General features: G+C 41.5%; 1 protein-coding gene across 11 annotated transcripts in view; it reads left to right on the top strand.

Annotated features, from left to right (window-relative positions):
• CPLX2 (complexin 2) overlaps positions 1–23,669 on the top strand; it is a 139,733-nt gene extending 116,064 nt beyond the window's left edge. For 8 of the 11 annotated variants that reach the window (XM_087924210.1, XM_087924205.1, XM_087924211.1 and 5 more), the window contains 3 exons: positions 11,867–11,982; positions 14,292–14,467; positions 18,950–23,669. In XM_087924210.1, the coding sequence (XP_087780336.1) occupies positions 11,952–11,982; positions 14,292–14,467; positions 18,950–19,147 (405 nt within the window). In that variant the 5' untranslated portion in view covers positions 11,867–11,951 and the 3' untranslated portion in view covers positions 19,148–23,669. The remainder of the gene's footprint in view (positions 1–11,866; positions 11,983–14,291; positions 14,468–18,949) is intronic. The other 3 variants (XM_087924203.1, XM_087924204.1, XM_087924213.1) reach the window with 1 other exon arrangement.

The raw sequence follows: 23,669 nt of genomic DNA, 5'->3' as shown, positions 1-23,669 counted from the left end.
CATGCCGCAGCTTCGAGCCTGAGAAGGGCGAGAGGTTTCGGGGCTGCCCCCCGCGAGCGCTCCTCGCCTCAGCTAAGCCCTGAGCGGGAACTTGCAGTGCGCGGGGCCGAGTTTCTCAGAGCGCTCCGAGCAGGGTCCCCGCTTGCTGCCTGGAGGCTGTGCTCGGAATCGCCCCGCCACAAGCCGGGAGTTCCCGGGGAGGAGCTGTCCCAAGTTCTGGACTGACCTCCTGCTTCGTTGGCGGAAGCCAAAGGCTAGCAGCCTAGCAGAGAGGCTGAGATCTCTGCCCGTTACCCGCAGCGGATCGGAGCTGCGAGCTGCCTGCTCTGCATGTTAATAAGTCGGCAGTGCGGATGGTGGTTGGATAATGCGGGATGCGGAGAGGGAAGGTGGAGGGCAACTGCATGGTCTTCGCCATGGGGGAGGAATGGACCAGGAGAACTTGGAGAGTGAAAACTGAAGGAATGGGAGAGAAAAGGGCGATATGGTGTGCAGGGCAGTTAACTTGCCTACAACCTGTCACAGGTAGGCTTTCAAGCAAATGAGAAGACACCTAGTTGGGAGGGGTGGATGGACCCCCATGAGTATTAGGAAATGCTGCCAGTCCCCAGAAAGGTTGGTACAGAAAGGTTGATGCTCCACCTGCAGCCTGTCTTCAGGGCTTGGCTGGCTGCTCTGCCAATTTCTCCTTTTGCTCTGTGCACCTGTATTCCCCACAACTCCACCATCCTGGTAGTTTGGAACCGGGCCAGTGAAAGGTGAATCATGGAAATAAATGACTTATTATAATAAATGAGCAACTTATTGTGTCTGCTCATTGACAGGAAAGCAAACTCTCCTTGGGATAATCTCCAGACAAGATATGGGACAGGTGGCTAGTGAGCAAGAGGTGGAAACAGTTCATGTATTAATCCACCTATCTCTAAGAATCTCTGAATGGCAAACAAAACAAAAACAAATTCATTTTAAAAAAACAGCTAAAACTGCATCAATGCTTGATGCTCACAGTAAACCACTAGACAGGTATGTCCATGCCAGAACTCCCCTACTAACATCCTGACCCTAATGGCCTTAGGGTCCTTAATGGTCCCATGTCTTCCCAGTCACATGAAAGGGCAATAGGATAGGTTGGCCATATTCCAGAGGGAAGGCTGCTCACAGACAAGAAATAAATGCTGATGATATTCAGTCCCAGGCCAGCCAAAGGATGCTGCCAAGGCTGTCTGACTCTGGATGGGGAAGAACCAGTTTTGGCTCGATCCTAACAGGATTGTAGATTTTAGCTTCTGCCACCACCATCCCACCTAAATCCAATGACTAACTATCGTTTGAATGAGGTTACGCTCCTTTACTCAGTACACAATGTCTCTGAAGTGTGTTTGTTGGATGACATTCTCCAAACTGCAGTGGACTGAAAGGCCAGTAAACCCATCCTCAGGATCATAGAGACAAGGCAATGGAACAGCCTTTTCTGCACAAAAGCAAAACCCTGGAAAATTTTCTATGGGTTTCCTTCACTTGCTCCTCTAGCTTAGGAAACGGGACCCAATCTGGGGTGAGAGATGGGGAGTTTGTGTCCATACCTTTACTCAATCCGATAGGGAAAAGGAGACTTCCAGCCATGGACACTTTTATGTTTTGCCCCAGAGCTGCTTGCGTTTGACCTCCCCCAGGTGGTTCTTGTTTTGGAGATCTCTGCTCTCCGTCTCTTTAATTCATCTGCTGGAGAAATAATAAATATAATTTCTCCATTCTGTCCAGCTTGGTGAGAAATGAGCCCTAAGGTTCCCAGCAGTATCCTTTTCCTTCAGTCAGTGAGGTTCAACTGATGGGTCTGAAGCCATCTGGATTCCCAGACTCCTCCAGTTCCCTGGTTCCCTTGGTTCCCTTCATAGTGGATTGCCCCCTCCCTCTTTTTATCTCTGCCTCCTTCCAGCAGTTGGAGCAACTGGTGCAATGTCTCACTTTCAAACTTCTTTTTGGGATATTAAGAAAATCAGCAAGAGAAAGCCTCACTGGCCCCTAGCGAGGTGGTTCAGAGATTCAAAATTCTTCAGTTTTCAGCAGAAAAACCCAGAAAGGCAAATAGGGAACCTCTCCCTCTGTTTCTATTCTTTTGTTAAATGTATGTATGTATGTACCCCAGTATGTATGAATATGTGTATATACCCCTGTGCGTATGTGGATTTTCATATATGACACTCATAAAGGATCTTTGAGTCCATCAAATGCAACTTTTTTTTAAAAAAGCCATAGAGTTATATGACTCTTTTTTTATGCCAATATCAAGTGATACCTTGAACTAGATTTTTGCATGAAATATTCCAAGGAAAATCAATTCTATAGTTTCTCTAGGCTGGTTTTAGTTCACCCTCTTTCCCATTTTCCTACCTAGAATTTTATTTTTTTGGGGGGGTGGGGGGAGGTTATTTCACATATATGCACCTCACACAAATCTACCTCTTTGGGTAATGGGGGGGGTGATCTCTGTGCCGTAGAAAGGTGGTAGATTTGCTCAGACATCTGCAGAGTTGTTGTATAAAACGAATAGATTATATTTTGTATGCAAACAGTTCTCTGAAGCACAAACCATGTATACATTTCAGATAGCTTGTCTCTATCATATAGATCATGGTTGTTGTGGCTTTCCAATTATTTGGGGCACCTCTTCTGGTTTCTTACTTTAGTAGCAAGTTAGTCTTATAGGCGTCTTTACACTTGTTTTATTTTGTGCATATGTATTTTCATGTATTTTACAGCACATGATTTGTAGATGATGTATAAGTGAGGATCCTGCAAAATGTTCCTTAGCATTCCTGTTCAATCTGATGTGGCCATGCGCTACTCTTAGAATATTCTATAGCCTTTGATTTTTCATTCACTGCTATCACTGTTTAAGGATAACTAGGCATCAATTGTGTGCTGGGGGTGCATGTTGTCATAGGAACTCAGGTGCCTCTTGTAAATAATTTCATAGAAATATTGGGCTTTATTTATGTGAAACAGAACTTTCAGTCTTGGAGTTTTGAGAGGAAACTCAGAATGGCTTTGGATGCTAATGTCACCATTCACACACTAACTGTTCATACTCTCTGAGGATTATTAGCGTGCCCACTTACCTTTTGATGTCAAAATTGTTGATGTATAAAATTTATTCAGTGTATCCTTAGAGCCCCTCTCTGATTACCTTACTTTTTCCGTAACTGTGTTCTAATATTGAAATCAGGGCTGAGATATAGAAGAATTGAGAATCTGTCCTGAACCTTTACTTACTACATGTGTGCCCTGTTTGACTTTTATACAAAAACTACAGTCCAACCTTCTAGACTCTGCAATGCACCTGTTAGGTGTACAGTCTGTATATTTTTTTTCATATAGTATCACCTGAGTACATTTATAAAGACAAAATGCAGCGTCAGCGCAACTTAACTATATGTTTGTTTCTCAGTAGTAAATAAAGCATGCTTATATAATACAGATAGACCTTAAGTTCAGCACATGAGTAAGCAAGGAAAACAGGAGTCAGCTCTCTTTTAGGGAGTGGGAAGCAGAGCCTAAAACAGGTGGGTCAAAATTATTTTCGTATTCTGTGCATGCATTTAATCAAAATAGTAAAGAGGGAGCATTTCAGCTGTGGGATAGTTTTAATTGGGGGATATAACAGCTGGTTCGGCAATTTGTTGATGCTGCTTTAAAATTGTTAGATCTGTCTAAGGACGTTTTGCTTGTCTTTTTCTTTGTGATTTTTTTGTTGGTCACATGTTTGGTGCAGTGCAGTGCAAAACATGGCTGTGTCAACTAACCTCCAATCTACTTATTTGGTGTCAAAAGTCCAAATCCTGCTAGCTTTTTGACTTTCATTGCTTCTAGACTCTGCAATGGAAGTTTCCGTAGGAAAGCTAGACAGAGGCTGAAGGATGCTGCCACCTGTGGCTCCTTTGAGATTAGAAATCGGTATCCAAATGGAATTTCATTCACTCATTCACTCTCTCGCGCACATAATTCACACATTATACAGAAAGGTGACTAGCATTTCTCACTCTCTCAATCATTACAGAATTGAGACGGGATTGGAAAGGATAAGAATATAGTTTTTACAGGGGGTAGGGAACCCTGTTGAGTTACCTGGATTTCTGAAGATTGATTTACTTGGCTAAAATATATCTATAGTAGGTAGCTCACAGTATCTGTGTGAAAGAATTGGGAAATTGGTTGCTTGTTCAAGGTGAGCTGGTCATGTGCAGGAGGAAATACATTTTATATACTGTCAAAGTAAACGACCCTCATAGAAATATGTGATAGAATGTTCAGTACAGAGGCCCACGCATAATAGCATTTTAATGATTCATGTATGTTTAGATTGAAAGTCAACATAGATAACATTTCTTCATGGTTTCCTCTTACCACCCATTGCTTGATAGTAATGTAAATTTACCAACTTCAGCCTACTCAATTGAACTTACCTTCTTGTAGTTCCCTCTTCCACACCTCTGTGCATTATTTAGTCAAGCGTCTTTAACATAAATATGTGTCCATACAAATATCACATGTTAGAGAAAGCTAAAGACATTTAAGGCAGTGAAAGGTGTGCCAACAGGAAAAATGAAAAGGGAGAGTCATATTTTTCACCTAATTGAGAGAAAAGCAGGTGGAGGAGGAGGGGGTGTTTGATAGATTAGGTGTGAAAGAAATTGGATGTATATGTCTCTTTATGTGTCCATTCTGTGCAAAAAAGCATGAGCATATGGCTGATGGTAGACACCATGTGGGTGGAAGAAAGAGAGAACTGCATTGTTGGGAAAGAGAGAGTGTGCATGTGTAGCCAGTGAGAATAATTATAAAAGCCTCTAGTGGTCTGAGTAACATGAAAAATTATGTGTGCTTGTGCAAGAAATGGAGAGAGACCATAAAGAAATATGTCTATTAAAAAAGGAGGGGGAAAACGTACTATAAAAATGCAAACATTTAATGCAAGGGCATGTTATAAACATGAAAGGGGTATGTGTAAAGGATCAAGAACGTCATTAGTTGCAAAGTGTAACACAGCCTTTTCTTCCTTAATGCCTTCTAGATGTCTCAGAGTGCAACTCCCATGATCCCCAGGCAGGCAGGCAGCACACCCATGTTATGATGGTCTCGTCCCATTTAAATATCAGACATCCGAATCAAAGGAAATCTCAGTTCTAAGGTGTTTTCCTCAGGCTCCTCAAACCTCAGGGAGAGGAAAGGGTTAAATTTCCACCATCTGGAATTATAACTGCTATCCATCCTTGCACATGTTAAACCTAATTTCACTCTTTGTGTTTTTTTCCTAGAAACATCTTTGTAGGAGATCTTAAGATTTTGTGTCTTGAAGGCACATTAAGACATGCATGCATAGACGGCGGGGAGGAAGCAAGCATGCTTGTGTATTTAATAGGGCAATGCAGATAAAGAACACAACAGCAGGACTAATTTCTGAATGTGTGTGTAGCAGCCAGTGAAGAAGAGCTTGGTCCCGAGGCTAGGCAATTGGCATTCCTGGCAGATCTACACAGGGACTTGTTTGACTGTCATCAACTCACACAGGATGCAAGCTGCTGAAGCTCTATAGGTGATTTGTTGAGGGAAGAGGGCTTCTTGGCTTGCTGGTTGGGAAAAAAACCCGATCTCTTTTGCTTTGTGTGTCTAAAATATTGTTTCTACCCAAGTGTCCAAGGATGAATGGACAGGAGCGGTTTATAGGATGTTCCATAAAATCTCAGGGTTTATTTCTCTTACCGTGATGTTCAGTCACTATATGTGGATCCTCACTCTGTCCTGTTATGCAATATGTAGCTGCTACTTCTCATTCTATTTACTGGCACGATGAAATATCAACAGAGAAAGTCAGGTCTCTTTTATTTTTCTTCCATTCAATCATGTCTAATTTTCAGATTCCCTGAACTAGTCCCTGAAGTTTTCTTGGCAAGGTTTTTCAGAAGTGGTTTGCCCTGGCCTCCTTCCTAGGGCTGAGAGAAAATGACTAGCCCAAAGTCACCTGACTGGCTTTGTGCCTAAGGTGGGATTAGAACTCAGGGTTTCCCAGTTTGTCACCTGATGTCTTAACTACTATACCAAATTGGTACACTCTCTCTAAAGAGAGAGAGAATTCTCCTTAGGAAATTTTGGCTCAAAGTTAAGTTTAGTTTAGGTTTGCCAAATTTTTGCGTAACCCCACCTTCCTGTACAAAAGGGTGTATTTCTGAGAAAAATAGTGACAAAATATGTTGGAACTAAAATTGTAATATCTAAGATAATTGGATTGATAAAGAACTTGATCCTGTAAAGTTCATGGGATACATTAGTTATTATATTAATGAATTATTTAAAAAGCCACACTGTTTATTGACTGTTATTATAATTTTGTAAGCCTTTATAAAGTTTCTTTTTAACCTAACGATATTAGAAAATAGGAATTGCCTTACAAGGTACTCCCTGAATTGAGACCACAATTTCTATGTAAGATAGTTGTTAAAATTGAGTTGCACCCAATTTTATGACCTTTTTTTTTGCCACTGCTGTTAAGTTGATCACACAGTTGCTGAACTAATCCATCTTCCCTATTGTTGGAAGCCAGCTGGGCAGGTTACAAATGACAATCCAGTCATCCTGGAACGCTGCAACCATCATAAATATATGCCATTGCTTAGCATCTGAATTTTGATCATGTGACCATGGGGATGCTGCAACAGTCATAAGTGTGAGGACCACTCAAAAGTAACTCTTTTCAGTTCCCTTGCAACTTCTAACAGTCACTGAATGAACAGCTGTAAGTCAAGGACTACTTTTATAGGCTAGTTTCTTTATATTTCTGTGCTGCAATGTTGTTTCTATATCATGCTTACCCCATCCCTTCTTTTTTTATTTTTTTGTATACAAATAGTCCTAGTTTATTTAGTGACCATTCAAAGTTACAACAGCACTGAAAAAAGTGACTTAACGACATTTTTCACACTTACAATCATTGCAGTGCTCCCGTGGTCACACGATCAAAATTCAGATGCTTGGCAACTGGTTCATATTTATGACGGTTGCAGTGTCCCAGGGTCAGGTGATCACCTTTTGTGACCTTCTGACAAGCAAAAATCAATGGGGAAGTATGTTTCACTTAACAACCATGTTAGTAACTTAACAAATGCAATGATTCATTTAACAATGGTGGCAAGCGAAGTTATAAAGTGGGAGAAACTCACTTAACAAATATTTCACTTAGGAAACTCAATTGTGGTTGTAGCTCAAGGATTATCCATATAAAGAAGTCCAGTCTTCTTTCTGTATCAAAGCAAGAAGGATTCTAATCAAATATGTCAACTAGCTGATCACGTTTCTCTGAACTAAGCCGAAGTATTCTGCAGTTCTCAAATGAGAATTTTGAATATTCGAGTCTTCAGAAAAGATTGCTGTGACTCAAAATCTCACATTTTGATCACACTGAAATCAGACCAATAAAAAAGGATCACCTTCCATGCCTTGTTTTTCATTTTTGTAGTGCATTATTGATTAGTTTATAGTTAATTTGTCTCTCTCCCACAATCTGAAAAACACAAAATACAAATGTTTCTGATAGGTGAAAAGAAAGTTGCATTCAGCCAGATAGTCTGTAGGCTCAGAATATATTAGCCTGTTTTATTTGCCATTTGTGGGCAGTTGCAACAAATGAGCTCACAGCCCTTTCTGTCTCCAACCATTATTATTCCCTGGTTTATTATTATTGCTAGGATTTGTCTTGCCTATTACTCAATGGGAATTATTTTACGGACCTCATTTTCCAAGCCTCATTTATTACAATATAGACTATCCCACTGATAGTATACACACATACATAGTGGGGGAAAAAAACTATTCCAGATCATCTCCTACACCCTATTGGAATTCCATTCTCCTATGAAAATGATTCCTTCCCTATACATGATTCTAAAAAAAATTAAGTTGCAGTTGTCGGTGCTTAATCTACAGCGGGGGTTCCCAACCTGAGGTGCTCGCACTCCCTAGGGGGTGCAAGACGATATTCCAGGGGGTGCGAAAACCTGGGTTCAGAAGTTTCAAAATTATAGCATATATGCGTATAATTATTTATTTTTTGTAAGGGGTGCAAGAATATATCAGAAGCGTTCTAGGGGCGCAGGGTATAGAAAAGGTTGGGAACCCCTGATCGGAAGGAAGTCCATTGCTGTTAATGAGGCTGTCCCTCCAGAATACAATCCTTGCAGACCATAGCTTAATAATCCTACATCTCTTTCAAATCAACAGAACACATGGGACACTTTTCTGCTGAATATTACTGCAACTGGCTCCGATGAGGTTCCTCTTCTTTGGACTGACTCTGTACCAAAGCACTGCATCAGAGATAGCCCGGAACTACAAATACTGCTTTTGTGGTGGGGCTTAAAAGCACTGTAGAGAATAGAGCATTGATGTTAAGTGTAACACCGAATACACCACACTGCTAACAATCCATTATCTCCTGTGACCTGCACTGCTGCAATGTTCTCTGCCTTCCAAAATGATCCTAATTACTAAGAAGCAGCAGTAGCTTAATCTATGGTAAACAGGACAGGATCAATTTTGTGGGGAGGCCTCCTGAAAGTCAATAGCGGGCGGGGGGAATGCATACTCGCACAGGCATCACTCCCAAGGTGATGTAAAGAAATCAGTTCATATTTTCCATTTTAGAAACTAGCATAGAGAGAGATGGGTTCCACACCTCAGCTCACCACAGCAATTACAGGCCTAAGTGAGATGTCGGCAACCGCTTCCTAGAGATAAATAGCTACCCACGTTTCAAGATAGAGCAAATGAGTCAGATTAAGCTCTCTACATCAGGTGGTGTTGGATGTCGTCCCCCCAGAAATAATCAGGCCACATTTTTACAAATGGAAGTTTGTAAATCTTGGAGTGACATAAACATTCCAAATGATAAAGAGAGCACTGGTGAACAGTATAGTTATATGGCAAAGGAGGCTGATAAAATCCAATTTTTCTTTTGTCTCCTTTTTACTTTTAGTTCCTTCAAACATATTTTGGAGGGGATGGGGGGGATGACAATTGAAGTATACCTTGAAGAACTGAATGGCATGCATATTGTTGTTATCCATGTAATTATTTTGCTAATTCTGCTGACTGCCTACTGCCAGCAGTTCAGCAGTTTGAGTCTCACTGACTCAAGGTTGAGTCAGCCTTCCATCCTCCCAAGGTCGACAAAATGAGGACCCAGATTATTGGAGGAAATATGCTGACTCTCTAAACCGCTTAGAGAGGGCTGTAAAGCAAGGTGAAACAGTATGTAAGTCCAAGTGCTATTGCTATTTTGTGTTCTTCTGGATTGCGCATTACATAATAACATCGCTACAGTACTGCATGAACCAAATACTGAATCATACGGGCAGCATATAAAAACAAAGTTGTTTAACCCCATTTTACAACCCTTTCTGCTCAGAAGTTCCACTAAGGTCAGTGGGATTCATTCCCAGTTTGCTAACTAATTAAGTTGGGCGTAATCCCTAGTCTGTTCCAAATCTAAAAGCAAATTCAGTGTCAGGAACTACTCTGAAACAAAATAAGATTGATGAAAGATTAAGGATCATTTTGCATAAAACCCATATTTAAAATAAATTTTGCCTAATAAAATACAATCCTGGTGCTTGGAGAGTTTCCTCCCTCTTTTTCCACTATGTCATATTGTAGAGGAAGAAATGAATCCAAAATATATTACCTTATAATACGCTTCTTTCTGTAGTGTAACAAATATGTAAAGAATTATCTGAAGTACCTGTGAAGTATCTAAGATCAAGCCTTCAAAACTATGCCCCTATAGTTTCTGATTGTAAGGCAACACTCTGTTCATTGTCCTCCTAATTCAAACCTGAGTGAAAATGGCACACAAAGACTCTGAAACAAAAACTGGGGCAGGGGGTTGTGAATATAGCTCCCTCTCCCTTAAAATCATCTAAGCTTTGCTCATGGCCATATTCGTAGGATGGAGCCTGGCTCACATCTAGTTCTTAAGATATATCACATATGGACAGTTGCTTTCAGGCTGCTCCAGTTCCTCAAAGATCTGTTCTTAGAATCAGCTGATCCCTGGCAAACTATCTCTGGAGAAAGGCCAAAAAACAAACAAACCTGAGTATGGAAAAAGGACTTGCATTTACTTACTAAAGTCAACTTATCACGTTTAGGTGATCCAGCCACCCAGATCACTGTTGCAATCAGCCTTAGGAAAGAAAGACAAAAAGGACAGGTTAGAATTATAATCAATAACAATGAGAACTAGTTTTGTATGTGTGTGTATTTGTCTTTATCAACTTTCCAGTTTTATATCCAGAATTATGTTTTAAGCCCTCTGGGGAGTAAAGCCTTCTTTCATAATTCAGACTAACATGAACTTACTTAGGACTGATTTCTAATAAATTGCGTAGGATTTCATTCGGAATACACATACACTGCAGCATGTATCTCATTCTCTGGAGAAGATACCTATTAAATGCTCCCTTGGCTCTTAGCAAGGCATTTCCTGAAGAAAGTAATCAGTAGAAAAGGTATTTATGGTGTTTAAATGGAGCGGTATAAACCTGTTCTTTGTAGTTGAGACTGCTTTAATTTTCAGACTCTGGGAAGTGGGCAGAGGCTGATGAAAATTGGAATAAACAAATAATCAGGGATAATTTTGTATCAAGACGTAGAAAATGCCTATTAAGAAAATACAATGGCACTCATAAATTCTTTATAAAGTCTACGTATGAATTGCAGGGTATCAAATGTTTTCAAGATTGAATCTCCTTCATCACACCCACAGATCTAATATTCTAGCAACCACATTCCCAGCCAACACTAGATATGGGCCAGTCAAAACTAGAGACATAGGTAAAAGTCAATCTACAAAACATGAAGGTTTGCAGTATTTTTTATCAAAATCATTAAAAATAAATTTTATCAGTTTTATCATTTTTTGTCAGTTTTATCAATTTAATATTAAAACATCAGTTGATAAAATAAATGCATTCTAGAAAGTTGGCTATATTTGCTTGTTGCAGAAAAAACAATTATTAGTTTCAATTTTCATCTATGCGGCTGAAATAGTAACAATTATTGATGGCATGAATTTTTGTCAGCAAATGCTAACTTTGTTTGAGCCATGATAGCTCCTACATGATGCTTGTGAAGTGTCAGCATGATCTACAGAGTGCAATTTTGTAATGGATAAGCTGCCTCTGTTCTTAATGGACAGTTATCAAATTTTAAAAGATGGGACATTTTAAATTCAAGTTTAGCTGAACAGCACTTAGAGGCAATTTTAATGAATTTTTATTAACTCAGACATGTGGATGTGCATTGCTTATTTGCTGCATTTATTCTTAAAAATATATTGCAGGAGACATCTTTCTCTCTAAAAAAGATTCAAGAGGCAGAGTTTTAAAGAGTGTGTAACTCATTGTAGTTTCATGGTTGAAGTTTTATCCTCGTTCACAATTTGCAGTTTTGCAGTCCTGTCGTGTTCATTATCTGAACATTATCCTTGGTACTAGAAAAGCAACAGGTCCAAAGAATGATGCATACATTCATAAATTTAAATGATCGTTTTGACTTTAAAAAAATATTGAAGCTATGCTCATTTCTGTAAAAAGGATGGATATGACACCCCAATATGTTTAAACACACCTGAAGTCTGGTACATTTGTGCCTCATAACATCTCAGTTATTCTTGCATTGCTAGTCATTATATTAAGTTCCTTGCATTGGATTTGGGCTTCTGAAGGAATGGATGACTCACTGGTCAGAGCTTAGTTCAACAGTCACTGAATTTTTTTCACTTCATCCTGCTCATTTGATTTCATTTCCCTTCCAGGTAGCCCTTGACTCCAAACTTTCTATCAGCAGCACTGGATGAGAATTCTACAACTTCCTAGAGCTCACTAACGTGGCCAGCAGTAATGGATTTTGTGATGAAACAAGCCTTAGGGGGTAAGTCTTGCCTCCTCACAATATTCTCTTAGTTTTACTATTCTAAGTTAAGACTGAATTTCTGGTGGAAGCAGACAGCTTCAACTCAGGCATGTTGATGGGCTTCCTTGCATGACAGTCTACTTCTGGTCCTTCCTCTTTTCTGTGGAATTAAGATCAGGACTTTGACTTGGCCATTCCTTTCTTCTTCTTTTACCAACCTTTGGCAGTACAACTGGTGGGTTTTGGGTTGTTGTCTTGCTGCATTGCCCACTTTTTTGAGCTTCAGTTCAAGGACGGATATCTTGACATTTTCCTGTAAAATTTGGTGGTACAATTCAGAATTTATAGTCCCATCAATGATGGCAAGCCCTGGTCCAGAGACAGCAAATTTGGGTCTCTAGGCCCAAATCATGATGCTGCCACCACAGAACATTCTTCCAATTGTCTTCTGGCTTATCCACATGGTCTTTCACAAACTGTAGATAGGAAAGAATGTTCTTTTTGAAGAACAGTGGCTTTCTTCAACCTGCCTGCCTTGCAGCACATCTTTATTGCTCTGTGCTCTCCTGATAGCGACATCACAAACACTGACATTTGTCAATGCAAAAGAGGCCTTTCATTCACCTGGCGTTTTTTTAGATGTCCTGAAATATTATACGCCATGCTCTTGTTATGATCTTGGTTGGTCATCCACTCCTAGGGATGGTAACAATAATGATGAATTGACTGACAGTGAGGATAAACACTTTGGGAATAGTTTTGTAAACTTTGTCAGTCTGATGGGCATCAACAGTTGTTTTTCCAAGCTCTTCAGAAAGCTTTTTTCAAGCAATGACACACTTCTACAACCTATCTTACAAAGCTCAGACTTTTATAGTGAATATCTGGAATTCTGTTTTTTAAATAAGGCAGGACCTCCCATACTCATAGTGCTTATCAAATTTGTAAATCCCTTGCACAGCTGGAAGTAAAAGTAACTCATTCTCATGCCTGAAACCAGTAGTGGGATTCAATTTTTTTTACTACCGGTTCTGTGGGCATGGCTTGAGGGCATGACAGGGGAAGGATACTGTAAAATCCCCAGTCAGAGGTGGTATTTGCCACTTCTCCAAACTACTCAAAATTTCTGCTACCAGTTCTCCAGAACTGGTCAGAACCTGCTGAATACCACCTCTGGCTGAAACATACAATTTACATCAGAGAAACCTAAAATAATTATCCTGGTAAGTTCTCCGTTGATATCTCCTACATAATGTGAATGCCCATAGATGTGACTGGAGAGAGTTTCAAGGCCTATTTTAAAAAAAAGAGGACTTGGCCACAAGTTATCCATCTCTGCTTTTGAGCTCCTGAGAGATCAAGGGAGATACTCTTTCATTGTATCTTCACCATAAAAAGTCTGTAAAGTAGTGGCTTTCAAGGACTGACTCAATTTTATTGCATGTGCTCCAAAATCAAATAGGATTTGAATCTGGATTTCTGAGTCCCAGCCCAATTCCTTAACTATGCTGTCTGAGTAGTTCTTGGACTTTACTTATTGCTAATATAGAAGTTTTCTCTTTTTCTTTTCTTTTCTTTATGAAGATAGAACTGGCCAGGCATTTGCCCACAATAGCACAATCATGGGTATTCATTCCTAAGTACAAAGGTATTGCTTATATAATATTGTATTCAAGCTTAGACAATGTTGTCGTAATGGGAAAACCAAGACAAATATGAGAGAAGAGAGAGGAGCCCTTTTTAAAAATACAGTGCTCTTCGTCAGATGTCTAATGATATCTGAGCTCCCCCTAGAGATCCGCCATGGAAATTTGCTAATTGTCTCAGTGAAAATACTGACTTCTCACAACCAGAAAGAAGATTATTGGTTCTGAGATTCTGCCTTGGAGAGATACTTATTTGTTTGCTTGCTTTTATCCTGCCTTTACCGTTGTTATAAATAACTGAAGGCAGTGAGCATATCTAATACAACAACAATTCTTGTGAGGTGTGTTCAGCTGAGAGAGAGTAACTGGCTCAAAGCCACCCCCTTTCAGGCCTAAAACACTCATCTACATTTCCATCTAGAAAAGAAAATGTAAATCACTGGTCCTGGTAGACATTATAATAATATCTAGCAGGTTTCAGGAGGTTTTTTTATAAGGCTAATGGAGAAACTGACAGCCATTTTGCCTGACTGAAGAAACTTCACCAGTCAATCCACCATCTCCTTATTTTTCTCCTTAATAGTAGAAGTGGATAACACCAGCCTTCTGGGAAATACTGAAAAGACACAGGATTTCCCACAGAAATCCCTCTTACTATGTTTTCAACCATGCCATGTGCAGGGGCCACGAAGGACATGGGTAAAATGTTGGGAGGAGAAGAGGAAAAAGACCCTGATGCCCAGAAGAAGGAAGAGGAACGACAAGAAGCCTTACGCCAGCAAGAGGAAGAGCGCAAGGCAAAGCATGCCCGCATGGAGGCTGAACGGGAAAAGGTTCGGCAGCAAATCCGTGATAAGGTGGGTCACCTTCCTGCCATTTTTTCAATTAATCTCTCTGTCACTAAGATTTTGAGGGTGTGGTTTGGAAGAAATGGCAAGAAAAGGATAGACAGTAGGGAGACTGAGCTTTAGGAAATGGGAGAACTTGATCACGATGGCCAAGACATGGCTTCGTTTTTTTAAAAGTACAAAAACACAGTTTTGAGAAGCCGCTCAATCTAACCTTAATTATTTGAGAAATGCATTGATTACCCAGAAAAATTTGCATCTTTTAAATGGTTGTTGCTAAACTATAATTCTGAGCATCTCTCCTATTGGGCATCCATCAAGGAGCAAGAATTGGGGGGAATATACTTGCCTCATACATCTCGATGTCATTACATAAACATGCCATTTTCATGATGATTTCACAATCAGTGTCCTCATTTTGACTTCTTACATGCCTTGTTACAGAGGCTGCCATTCTTTATTATCGGCCATGCATCAGCTGCTGGGGGTTGTAGTTTAAGGTACAGTAATTCTACCCCCAAGGCTTGACATTTGGATGGCCACTCCAACTCCTTCATGCATCAACTTTTTAATAAAGGGGGAAAAGAGATACAGAAATTTTGTCCTATAACTATGTCATATCTAATATAGCCTTTCCATGGCATAGGGTTCCTGTCTAGCACGGGCTAGAGCAATTACAGGAGATGGAAATATTGCAAAACTCAATAGATAATATCCCTTACAGATCCAGCATCTTGGACAATTATCTACAGCGGGAATGGAGATCTTCCAGTCCATGGGATAAAACCCTTCCCAATTTCTCCATCTAGCCCTTAGAGACCCAAACAAGGTCCCTCTCCTTCCTTGAACCCCCCTGCTCTCTCCCTGAAACCCTGCCCCCAATCTGCCTTCCCACTGAAGGGCTGCAACTTCAGGTCTCTATTGCACTTGAAATGTGGCTTCCCCAAAGGGGAGCAATGAAGATTGGGCAAAGATGGCACCTGGGCAGCCAGCACCTGAAGGTAAGAATATAAAAGTAGCCCTGCTGGATCAGACCAAGGCCCATTTTAGTCCAGCATTTCCATTCTCAACTAGATGTCCACTGAGTGCAGCCAGCTACGCCCATTCACTGCCCTGTGCTTTGGGAAATACATGGAACAACTGAATTCCTGAAAGATACCCTCAGGTATCAGCTTCTTGAAAGGGCTTCTGACACCTGGAAATGATTCCTGCCCAGGAACAGGGTGGTATCCAGAGAATGGGAAGGGAAGCAGTCCACAGCCATTAAGTCATCTGCTCTCTGGTAAGGGATCGAATCCTGTTTTCCCCCTTGACTGACAGCATTATGCCAGCAGGATGACCCTGTCTATTGAGAACAAAGCCTCACAGTTTTGTCCCTCTTCACTGGGGGAAAGCAACAAGGACTCTTGCCATGAGCCCTTGAATCTATTTGTATCCTACTGGAACGTCCCAGCATTGCTTGTTCCTCGCTGCAGTCGTTCCAGATGAATGAAAGAGAAACCCACCTGCACACAACATGCTCATTCACCTCCTAAACATTATTCCTTCTTTTTCTTTCTACAAAGAACAGCCTCTTCTCTGTAGCTCTTATTCCAGGGCCAGCTATAATTATTTAAAGAGCTTCTGTTTAGAGTCCGGCAACTAGAGGTGAAGTGATCTCTGCCAGGCCATAAGATTACCATCTTAGAGCTCCTTTGATGTGAACTTTCTTTATTGTTGCTGATAATCCTTAAATGTACTAACGCTGGCCAGTATTCAGCTTCGTGATATTAAAAGAAAGGCTGCTTTCTGCTATTAGCAACAGTAATTCATTCAGCTGCATACTAAACTCATTGGTTCAGTGCCCATCTACTGTTCCTTTTTACATTTTTTTCCTTTTCTTTGAGTTTTCCTTTTTTCATCTCCAGAAGGCAGACTTAGGAGTGCGCCCCTGGAGAAGTGATAGTCTGTTCAGCAGAGTGATATGATCCACCCTAACTTCCAGGCTGGCTCTCCCCTGGGATTATACTTGCTCATGAATGATTTTTCTCTGATTCCCATTTCTCTATTTGCACTGCAGCAAGGGGAGAATCGTTCATAAAGATTTGGAGTATGGTCTTAAGGGGCATGTAAATTTAATAAATAAATGAATTGGCTTTGGACCAGGCGTTAGCCATCATATCCTGCACTGAATCTGGATGCTGATAGAATGTTCTTTGGCATGGTGGCGCAGTGGTTAGAATGCAGTACTGCAGGCTACTTCTGCTGACTGCTGGCTGCCTGCAATTTGGCAGTTTAAATCTCACCAGGCTCAAGGCTGACTCAGCTTTCTATTTTTTCAAGGTCGGTAAAATGAGGACCCAAATTGTTGGAGGCAATATGCTGACTTTGTAAACCACTTAGAGAGGGGTGTAAAACATTGTGAAGTGGTACATAAGTCTAAGTGCTATTGCTATTCTCCTTTGCTATTTTCTATCACTCCTTTCCTCTGGGCTCATTTGTCTTCTAAGAGGAGAATACAGGGCACCGAAAGTAACTAAATTTCAGTCTCTGTCATCTGCCTTTTTTAAAACCTTAAAATTAAGGCAGCAATAGCTTAGCATGAGCAGGTTCTGTTGTCCTCTTAAATAATTATGCAGAGATGGGAGTATTTGAGCCAGTGCTCTTTGCTCAGCTTTCAGTGTATCTGCCCTTTTTTATAACACACTTTTAAAAGTATTAATGCCTGGCCCTTCTTTACAGACAGTGAGCTCAGTGAAGACAGGCTCATCACAAGTGTTGCCAATTCATTCATTTCGCTAATAATATCTTTTAGGCCAGTTTCTCATTCTGTAGCACCAAGAGAGAACCAGCACTGATACGATTACTCCATCAGTCTTCTGCATTGTTTGAATGCTGTGGAGTTTGAAGTACTCCTACTGAACTCTTCCAGAGCAAATACAGCTTGGAAAACAAGGGTTGGATGTCAAAGCTGATACCAGAAAAAATTAAAGAGAAATTATCCCAGCTGTAGGAAGTAATTATGGAAATGTGAGTTGAAAACATGATGTGTAACAGGTGCATCAAGAAGAGGTAGACTAGAAATATTGTACACATAAAAATGCAAAGCATCAACTGAATTGGAAGGAGTAAGAATGGAGGAACGCTCAATCCGAGTAAGTTTCACTGGAAGAAAAGACCACAGAACCTCCATATTGATATGGTAGCATACCAAATGTTGAATGAAGAAAAACTAATTGGGGAAATTGTCTGCATTTTTTGTTAGTAAGCTTCTTAGAGGCACATCCTCCAGGAAAGTTCTTCTGTTTTTCTTATTGTTACTGAAGAGTACTGAACATGAGAGTACTGTCTCATATATATACATACATACATACATACATACATACATACATACATACATACATATATATATATATACAACTTTGAACGGTCTCTAAATGAACTGTTGTAAGTTGAGGTTTACATCTATAAAGATAATTGCATGCAAAATTAGTATCAATTCCACGAAACCCATTTTTTACTAGACCACAGGGTAGGCTATCTCTCCAGAGTCATTCCCTCTGCCAATCACAGCCCCCGTTGTGGTTCCAGTCATTCTCAGATTATTAATAGGGGTGCTGTAGGCCTGTCTTGGTTATCCATCCTAAAAATGGCAATATTAAGGCAATGTGTCCTTATCTGCAATTCTCAAGATATTTCTCCAGAAGTAGATAGGGCATTCGTGGCTGCCAGGGACCAGCCCGTGGTGTATTTTTACCTGGGGCAGATGAGAAGGCTGCAGGTTATGCAAAGGAACACATTATGTTTTGCACTTGTTTAGGTTCGGTATGTTCCTAGCCTTCTTCACTGTGTCATGAGAGGAAAGGGAAATGTTATTTAAGCACATAGCACCCTCAAATACTTTAGCCAGATATCCAGTGTAGAACTTACACTATTTAATCCACCTTCCAACATGGGGCCTTAAAGTCATGTCAAACTACAACTCTTGTTGCCTACATCCAGCATAGTCATGTGGCATGCTAGCTATGGTTATTGTAAGTTATCCTTAACTGTGGACAAGGAAGTTACTTTCTAAATGAATGTAAAAGCATAAAATACTTTTCCAGATTTTCCATTAATGTGAAAGGTAAGGGTTAGTGTTACTTACCTCTGACTCATTCAGGGTCCATGTGTTGTTCCAGTACTTGGTGACCCATCTAGATTCTGTCTTAGCTTAGACAGTAAGGGAAATACATAAAGGCAATAGAAGGTGCAATTTTTGTCTCACAATTATCGGTAAAATTTAAAGGTCTTTCCTATACAGTGTTCATGTTCCAGATGGTAACCCTAAGAACAGACTGTATTACTATGTCATTTACTGGAGCAGCTGGTTAATCTTCAAAAGCCTCAGGGATTAAGTCAGTGCAATCTCAATTTAAGACACCTATGACCCAAGGCCCATTGGTGTTGCAGTCAAGATCTACCTTCTCCTGCATTTCTCTGACACAAGTCTTGTGTATCTCCCCTACATAGTATGGCCTGAAGAAGAAAGAGGAGAAAGAGGCAGAGGAGAAGGCAGCCCTGGAACAGCCCTGTGAGGGGAGCCTGACACGACCCAAGAAAGCCATCCCAGCTGGCTGTGGAGACGAGGAAGATGAGGATGAGGAGAGCATTCTGGATACAGTGCTCAAGTATCTGCCAGGTCCATTGCAGGACATGTTCAAGAAGTAGCCGCCATACCAGCCCAAATCCTACCCAGAGTTTCCTGGTGTTGCCGATTCAACACTCGGTTCAGGCTTTGGGGTGGTGAAGGGACTTTCTTCTGGGGTTTCATGGGGCATTTTCCTTTCCAGTTTTTGTTTCAAGGGGAGACTTCACACATGTCTTTGTGCCACAGGCCTTTCCCAGGCCTTCTTCTCGGTCCCCAAGAGAAGCACATCGGGCACGGGACATACTCCCTCCTCTGCCCCCTTGCCATCATCACTCTCGTCTGCTGGGTTCCTTGGAGCCACAGGGTGGGCACTGCCAGGAGCTTTATCTCCTTCCCCTCACCTGGGCTTTCCCTGGAGTGGAGTTCTGTGGTGCCAAAGGGCCAGCTGACTAGAAAGTCGAAGCAAAGCAAACACAAATGGGAATGGGGACCAAATTCAATTGCGCAACCTAATGGGGTTTTGGAGGAGGGGGCACCAGAGGGAGGCCAGGCCCCCGCACAATCCTCTGAGCCTGCCTTCTTCCCCCATATTCCTTAGCCCTGTGCTGACTGCCAAACAGAGATTGTGGCCTCTTAATCTCTGTTCTGCTGTTCCTGCCTAATTCATGGGGGCCAAGGTAGCCCCTCACATTCCACCTCTGACCAAGGGAAGGACCAGTTGGATACAGATGCACACACACGCACGCATGCACACATACACACTGATCTCAATCCTTACTTTAGGGCTATTGGCAAATCATAGTGTTGTCATATGCTTGGAGAGGAAGAACTCATCCCTGAAAAGAATCAAACTCCTACCACAGGCCTAGCATGGAGGCCCACTGCAAAAAAAAATTGTAAGTTACTAGTAGAAAAAAATATTACATGGGCTGCTTAGGGGGCCCTGAGGGAGAGGTGATTTTTTTTTTTCCCCTTACACCCTCCAGTCGTAGTATTTTATTCAAAAAGTTCTCTTGCAGACTTTTACAGAGTAAAAAAACAAAGCATGAAATCACACTTTCCTTCCCATGCTGAAGAAAGCAATGAATGTAGAGATCGGTTTAGAGATCAATTGACCAAAATGAAGACACTTGAGGGAATGGGATGCGTTCATGCATCCAACTGAGGATCCTTGCTTTCTTTAGGAGGTTGTAGGAATGCACTAACACTTATAGAGAAAGCAGCACAGCTTTCTCTGGCCAGGGAGTTTCAGCTGTCTACTAGACCAAAGGGTCTATGTTAAAGCCAGTAAGCCAATCCCTGTCATATCTTGATCCTGGGACCCTGATAATCTCTTTCCCAATGGAAACATAGTGGCCAGCACAAATATCAGCGGAACTGTTCTTGCATCCAAGGTAGAAATTGTTTCCTTTTCCTCTTTCACTGAAGTGTCTAGAAAGACTACAGGCACACATACCCAGACACACGTGCTGATTCCAAAGGATGGGTCCTTCATGGTCTATGAGAAAACGTTCCGACTTTTCAATTTCTGCAACCCAGTGTGGTCTAAGAGTGTGGTGGGCACTCAACCCACACTCCAGCATACACCAGTAGCATTCGCTGCACAATTGTTGCATTCACTCCATGGCCAATTCTCCCCATTGTTTCTTCAAAGCCACATTACACAAAAAGGGGTGGCTATGAGACGAGGAGGAAGTCTCACTGCTGATTTGGCCTGGTGCCCTCTCCCCAGTACCAACAGTCCTTGGCCACTGCTGAAAACAAAATCAAATGTCCATCCTTCTATGGGGAAGTTTTGTAGTTTTCATTCTTGTGTTTATTTGGGAAGAAGGAAGGTCTGGAATATTTCGTAAATTTCTGTCCCTTCTACTTTTATTTAGGGATGGGGTCAAGTTTGAGTTTGGGAGTTATATCCCTGCATCCAAAATCCACCATTCTTTCTTTCTATCCTTCCTTTCTTCCTTAATAGTTAAAGCCATATCAGTTAGACTGCAATACTATCAACGCTAAAAACTCTGCAGGCTGCGCTCTGTCATGCTGTATAAAGGAGCGTCCTGGGGTCAGGGACCACCCCCTTACCCCCTTGCCTGCTTGTCTGTGTCTCTGGCCGCCCAACATGTTTTGCATAGGTGTCTCTGTAACAGGGTAAATCACCCCAACACTTGTTATCTGTCTAATTGTCTTTGCTAGTCACTCATTAGATGGTCATCGTACAGCCCCATGGAGCTGGAAAGAAAAGGTCCTCAGGCAAAATGAAAAGGGGACCGGGTTGGAGGTGGTAAGGGGACAGCCCATTAGCACCTGTTTTGTCCATGTAACGTGAGCTTGTCTGCAGTCATCCCAAAGGACAAAAGAGTGTGATTGTGAGAGTCCCTCAAAGTTTCATGCCAGTTGCAGGGCAAGTCAACTCCGTGCTAAAATGGCAGGACTTTGTCAGGGGAACACAAGCTGTTTATTCTCTACATAATCCTCCTGGATGAATGCTGAAAATTGCAATAAATCCACTTTTCACTTGGGGCAAAGGGCTGTTGCTGAAGCCAGCTTCCCACACTCACACTGTGGTGACGCTGTTGCTCTCAGTTGACAAAATCACCACTATACCCATTGTTTGGTATCTAGGCAGAGAGAAGTAAGTACCAGTAAGTCTCTGGATCCCACCAATCTGAGAACCCCATTCTGAGCAAGAACAAAGAGGCAACCCCCACCCCCATGTCTTAGAATACTGGAAGGACATGAAATAGCAAGGCCCACAGAAGTGAGACAAAATTAAACCTAACTTCATCATGTGTGAATGTCAGTAGGCCATCCTCGCCCCATCTCAAACAAAAAATATACAAATCAGAAATCTAAGCCTCTTCCTCTGCTACCAGGATAGGAGCAGAAACCTCAAACGACAGGAGAGACGTGTTTGTTCTGCAGCTCCTCCTCATTACAGCTTCCTCTTCCCTGCTGGGGAAGAACCATTTTGGTTCCCTGTGATCTTTGACCTCAGACCTCTGATATTATTATCATGTCACTGGGAGGAGCTGCAGGACACAGTTTCCAGTCATTGAGGTAGCCAGGAGAAAACCCTAATAGTTTGCTTCAAATCTTACTTAATGGAGCTAGATCAGCTTCCAACTTGAAATCTACATGAACTGCAGAGATTATATATGTTTTATGTATGCGTGTGATGTGAGTGAGTGAATAAGAGGAAGAATGGAAAGAAAAGAACGAGATAAAAGGCAAAACAAGTTTAGTGATGGCTTTTGATCCATCTCCCTCAACCAGCTTTTCCCAACTTGATGTCCTGCAATTGTGTTGGGATTTGTTTCCCTGAGTTTTCAAATTGAATCTCACCATATTTGGAGAATTCCACCTTATCTTACATATAAAGGTTAAGATATCCTTCTAGGTCCCCAGACTGATAGGTATCTGTAGATTCCAGCTCCTTTTGCCAAAATGATAATGGTAGTGTCATCTTATTGTGTTTAAGTCCCTTTTGGACATACAAACAATATGTCATGCATATATCCAAAAGCGGCATGTCCTGTGTCATGGATCTGCTTTGCTCAGATTGACCAATTTGACTGAGGCTGAGGATTACATTCCTTATGATTCCACCACTTTTGATGGCCAAAGAATGTGCACAGGTTTGCCTACAATGGGAGGTACACATGTATCACACACCCTGATGCATTTGCTTGTCATTGCTATGAATGAATGTTTATATGTCAGAGAATGACCATTTGTAAGCATTCATGGGCGAAAGGTGAATGAGAGAGAATAGCATATATACATAGCAAGAAGGCGTGTTGAGTGTTTCTTGCATTTCCTCCAAGCGCATGTGTGAGAACACAAGACAAATCAGTGGGTCTGTCTGTCTATGTGCTGTACAGGTCTTGGGGAACAAGCATGTCTTGCCATGAAACCAGGAGAAATATCATCTGTTTTCCAAGAATCAGTTAAAATATGGGCTATTATTTTTCAAATGGCTTCTAGAATAGGACATCGCTTAGGAATTCACTATTGTCAGAGTAATTGACTCCAGCCTTCCAATGCATCCTGTCCCCTCCTTGGCTGGTGCCCAAGAGTTACTTGTCATATGCATGGAATTGCTCTTCTCTACTTTCCTCTCACTAATCTGTGTTGAGGAAGTTCACGCACTAAGCCAAGGGGTTGTATGAACCATTCTGCCTTGCTTGTGCCATCTGCTTTCTAGAATCATTGTGTCTAATTGGCTAGTCCTCGTCCCACCTGCAACCACCAAGGGCATCTATCACAGTGATGCGACAAATGGGTTATATGGGCAATCCAGTGCAAACACAGCTCCCTGCAGGCCTTTCAGGTTATTGCTGCCATGTGGGGGAGGAGGCTGACAAGTAAACTGTGTAGCTGAATCAGAGCCAAAGGGTTACATGATTTCTGACTTTAACCTGTTTTGTTTAACCTGGGCGCTGGCAGGGAGCTGGTTACGCTCCTTTCCCGATCTGTGTGGGGTGAAAGATGCAGGCAAATGGGGCAGGGAAGACTTGAAGGGCTCCATCCATCCACCCTATGGTGACCATTCTGCTCTACCTAGTCTTTGAAGAAAAATAATAAAATAAAGAAGTTTGTACATTG

Source organism: Pseudonaja textilis, chromosome 2 (assembly GCF_049901715.1).
Source record: "Pseudonaja textilis isolate UNSWEBS1 chromosome 2, rPseTex1.2, whole genome shotgun sequence".
Classification (NCBI taxonomy): Eukaryota; Metazoa; Chordata; class Lepidosauria; order Squamata; family Elapidae; genus Pseudonaja; species Pseudonaja textilis.
The sequence above is the reverse complement of the archived record's forward strand: the minus strand, read 5'-3'. Positions and strand labels throughout refer to the sequence as shown.